Here is a 4,597-nt window from a genome sequence, read left to right as displayed (position 1 = left end):
TGAAACTAAACTGATGGACTGTGTTATAAACAGCAGGTTGTCAATACTGAAGGCTTGATGTTAGTGTGTGTGTGATCAGGTATCACAGCAGTGTATTGATAATGTCTGTGATCAGGTATCAGATGATGGTATTGATAATGTGTGTTCAGGTATCAGATGGGAGATTTCAGTGGAGACACTCTCAGAGAGGTATCAGTCCCTCTGGTGGAGAAACCAGTGTACAGCACTCCAGTTACTCTGAACAACGGCAACAGACACAAAACTGACAAGATCAAGGTACTGTCTGTCTGTCTTTCTCCTTCGAACATGCAGTATCATATAAAGACTGATTGCATTTAAAATCAGAGTCTTATTCATAAATTACTTTTACACAAGTAAATCTGTTCAGTGAGTCAACTGTTGCTTTATGAATTTCAACACTTGATGCCTTTAAGTTTAGAGAGAATGAAATATTGAAGGTTAAAAACTAATAGCACTAATTGTAACATAATAAACAGCTGCTGATGCTTCTGTTGGTCAGACAATCAGACCACAGTAAATCCTCTGTTACTGACCTGTCTAAGTCTAAACTACAGAACATCTAAGGAAACCTTTTGTTTTCACACAAATAAACCTTTTTCAACCAAAAACATCTCTCCTAAAAGTTAAAAACAGAATCACTTTAAGGTTTCGTATTTATGTCAAAGAAAGATTTTCTGCAGATGTAAGTTTTCCTAATAGATTTTCTCTAATTTAGTTTCAGTTTTTAACAGTAAAATAAGACAAGCGTCTCTCTGACTGACTGAAAATAAACCATGAGATAGTTTGTTGGTTAATAAAGACCTGGTGGAGATGCAGAAGAGGAGGACGCAGCGAGAGCCAATAATGTAAATTGGTTGTGATGTGAGGAAGGTTGTTTTTAGCTCTTCTCCTCATCAGCGTCTGTCTGCGTTTCAGATGCAGAAGAAGCCGATCTCCGTCAGAGACGAGCTTCCCTTCGACCTGATCAGACCAAAGAAGAAGAACATTAGACGGGACAGATTGTATCCTCCACAGAGACGTCCTGGTCGACCCCCCGGCCCCTTCACCGTCAACAAGGCCGACATCAAACAGTACGACTTCCACAGCTCTGGAGAGGACGACAGTCCGCCACCACCGCTGGTCAGCATCCGTCTGTCTGATATCATCTGATCAATACTGTCAGTCTGATATCTGATCAATACTGTCATATCTTTGATATCTGATCAATACTGTCGTTGGTCTCTTCAGTCTCCTCCGTCTTCTCCTGATGAAGAGAATAATCCTGATGGAGTCTTTGTGTTCAGAAGAAAAGCTGGATGTCAATATCTGTCTGTGAGTCTGAACTCTTTAGAGAGTATATTTTATATTAAATAATATAATGTGTGTATATATAATACAATATGTGTATATAATATATAAATATCAGAATTAATTTAGAATCAGATTTATTGCCAGGTAGGTTTTTACATGTACGAGGAATTTGTCTTGGTGCATTGGTGCATAAAATATACAATTACACAAAAATATACAAATCACAAAAATCACACAAAAATAGAGTACTTTTAAAATATAAATAGAGATAAGAAAAGATAAGAAAACTGTACAGAAAACGGAAGTACATTAATGTAATGCTGCATATATACAGGGTGGGTTTAAGTCATTTATACAATGTATGAATATATAATATGTGAATATATAATATGTATATGATATAATGTATGAATATATAATGTGTTGGTTATAGAAGTCACATTATTGACTTGAGGTTTCAGAATATTAAAACAAACATATATATATATATATATATACACACACACACACAGGTATATGTATATAATAATTTAGTTCTCTGTGTGTGTTTGTCTCTGCAGCCTTGTACGGAGCAGGCGGGTGGAGTCAATCATCCACAGCTCCTCCCTCAGTGTCTCCGTCACTCTCTGACTGAACTGACGCTCCCTCCTCATTGGACAGGACTGAGCCGCCGCAGGATAGGACGGGGGGGCAGGTAAACCCACACCCTACCTCTATATCACCCGACCTGTCTCACACATAAGGAGGTTGATTACTGAATGATTTATATTTACGTGTCTCTCTGATCAGGATAATCCTGGACCGAGCCTCATCAGGTCTGGATCCAGTACTGAAGCAGATGGACTCTTTAGCACATCCAGTCTTCAGGACCAGGACCTGCCTCCTCAGAGACCCTCTGGAGCAGAACCCCTCCCTGACTGAAATCCTGAACAACATCCAGACCTTGAGAAGGTTCTGCTACAGACCCCGACCAGTTCAGGACCAGAGGGAGGGGTGCAAAGGGACTACAGGGTCCTCTCTGGAGGACCGAAGACTCACCTGCTGTCGGTCACCTGACACCAACTCTGGATCAGGTGAGTTCTCATAGACTGCACTGATTGATCACCCTGATTGATCGATTGATTGACGTTGAAGCACGAGAGAGACAGAGACCCATTCAAGGGTCACCAAAAATGCTCCTTCTTTATTTCCGTTCAACCATCTGCAGAAAATGTCTGACAGCAAATCTACTTTAGGAGGTAGCACAACGTCCTTGGTCAGGGTCTGCAGGGTCCGTCCTGGGTCAGGTCTGCAGGGTCCGTCCTGGGTTAGGAGATCTGATAAGAATCTGGGATCTAAAACAACTTAAATATGTCAGTGTCATATTATATACTCTGTATAATAATATATTAGTGTTATATACTCTGTATAATAATATAGTTAATAGTTATGAGTGTTATATACCTCTGTATAATAATGTAGTTAATAGTTAATATTAGGTTATCATACTCTCGGTATAATAATAATAGTTATGAGTGTTATATACTCTGTATCTAATAATGTAGTCTAATATGTATATTAGTGTTATACTACTCCTGTTACTACATAATATAGTACTGAGTGTTATATACTCTGTATAATATTGTAATGTCTGTCTGTGCCAGCAGGGGGCATCACAGAGGAGCAGTACCACAGTCATCAGCAGCAGCTGGTTCAGATGCAGAAACAACAGCTGGAACAGCTGCACAACAACAACTCTGCTTCATACAGACACACAGCGCTGCAGAGGTCACAGGTTAGTTATTGATCATATCTAACATTACAGCAACATATCACATTATTACACTAAAGTATAACATTATTATAATGTATAACATTATTACACTCATCTATAACAATATTTCACTAACGTATAACATTACACTAAAGTATAACATTATTATAATGTATAACATTATTACACAAATCTATAACATTATTATAATGTATAACATTACACTAAATGACATTATTATTATAACATAACATTACACTAACATTATTATACTACTGTATAACATTATGACACTAATTTATAACATTACACTAATGTATAACAATATTAGAATGTTTAACATTATTTCACTAATATGAATTAATATCTAGAGATATTGAACTGACTTACACTTAGTTATGATGCAGCAACAGTGTGTTTAAATTGGTTATTGGTTATTTATTGATTGTGTCTGTGCTGTTTGGATTGGTTATTGATTGATTGTGTTTGTGCTGTTTGGATTGGTTATTGGTTATTTATTGATTGATTGTGTTTGTGCTGTTTGGATTGGTTATTGATTGATTGTGTCTGTGCGGTCTGCTTCTCTGAGTAACAATCTGTCCTGGTCTCTGCTGGTCTCATCTATAGTCTACCAGGTCAGGTGAGTCTGGTTCAAAGACTCTGGACTCAGCCAGCGCTCAGTTTGCAGCCTCTGCTGTGATCAGTGCTTCTCCTCTTCCTCCTCTTCCTACTCATGGTGTCATCAACAGAGAGAACAAACCCTACAAGACCAGCATCAACGGAGTCCACCATACTTCAGGTGAGCTCACAGGGTTCACTGATACTGACAACAACAACAACAACACACTTTATTTATCACACACTGGGGAAAAAGAACCATGTCTTCTCTCAATCCTGACACACTGTTGAATTTAATTATCAGTCCACCTCCATCCTTAACCAAACTGCACTGTTTAAAACTAGGATACCAACATCAGGTAGACTCTCCTGAAGCCTTTAAAAGACTGATTGGAAGACCAACAGATCTGTAAGAGCAGACATCTCCCTTAAAGACCAAATGTTCATTTATCAGAAATTCAGTTCAGTTCAGTTCAGTTTTATTTGTATGTCACCAATTCATAACAGAAGTTATCTCAGGACACTTTTCAAATAGAGCAGGTCTAGACCGAACTCCTTTTAACATTTACAGAGACCCAACAGTACACCATACCGAGCAACCTTGGTGTCAATGAAGTGAGATCAGTCTGTTGGTTGTGCTTTCATCCAGATAAGACAATTCATAAACTTTATCTGCTACCAGACCTTTAGATAATGATAAAACTTTTCAAAACAGCACCGATTCATACAGCCAATGGGATTCAGTGATTGCGATATTAAAACCTTCCTCCTGTCAGGTCCTCCCAGGCCTCCCGTACTCTTCCTCCTCGGGTTTTCTCTCAGCAGTCGGGGCTTCAGACTCGGGGTTCACTCTCCTCCTCTTCCTCCCTCCCCTACAGTCCCTTGCCAAACCAGAGGAGTCGGTGGGAGCTGTCC

At 38.9% G+C, this 4,597-nt stretch overlaps 1 protein-coding gene across 2 annotated transcripts; it reads left to right on the top strand.

The window, feature by feature from the left end:
* Positions 1-149: 149 nt before the first annotated feature.
* Positions 150-3,863, top strand: epc2 (enhancer of polycomb homolog 2 (Drosophila); the record flags this gene model as incomplete). Of its 2 annotated transcripts, none has more annotated exon segments than XM_035676519.1 (7): positions 150-276; positions 937-1,140; positions 1,249-1,332; positions 1,872-2,005; positions 2,101-2,384; positions 2,958-3,085; positions 3,692-3,863. In XM_035676519.1, coding segments are annotated over 7 exon segments (1,133 nt in total), but the record flags the coding sequence as incomplete, so codon positions are not given.
* Positions 3,864-4,597: the final 734 nt, after the last annotated feature.

The sequence above is a fragment of the Morone saxatilis genome, unplaced genomic scaffold (assembly GCF_004916995.1).
Source record: "Morone saxatilis isolate NCDOM2014 unplaced genomic scaffold, NCSU_SB_2.0 Contig5, whole genome shotgun sequence".
Lineage (NCBI taxonomy): Eukaryota > Metazoa > Chordata > Actinopteri > Moronidae > Morone > Morone saxatilis.
This window is presented reverse-complemented; position numbering and strand designations above follow the sequence as displayed.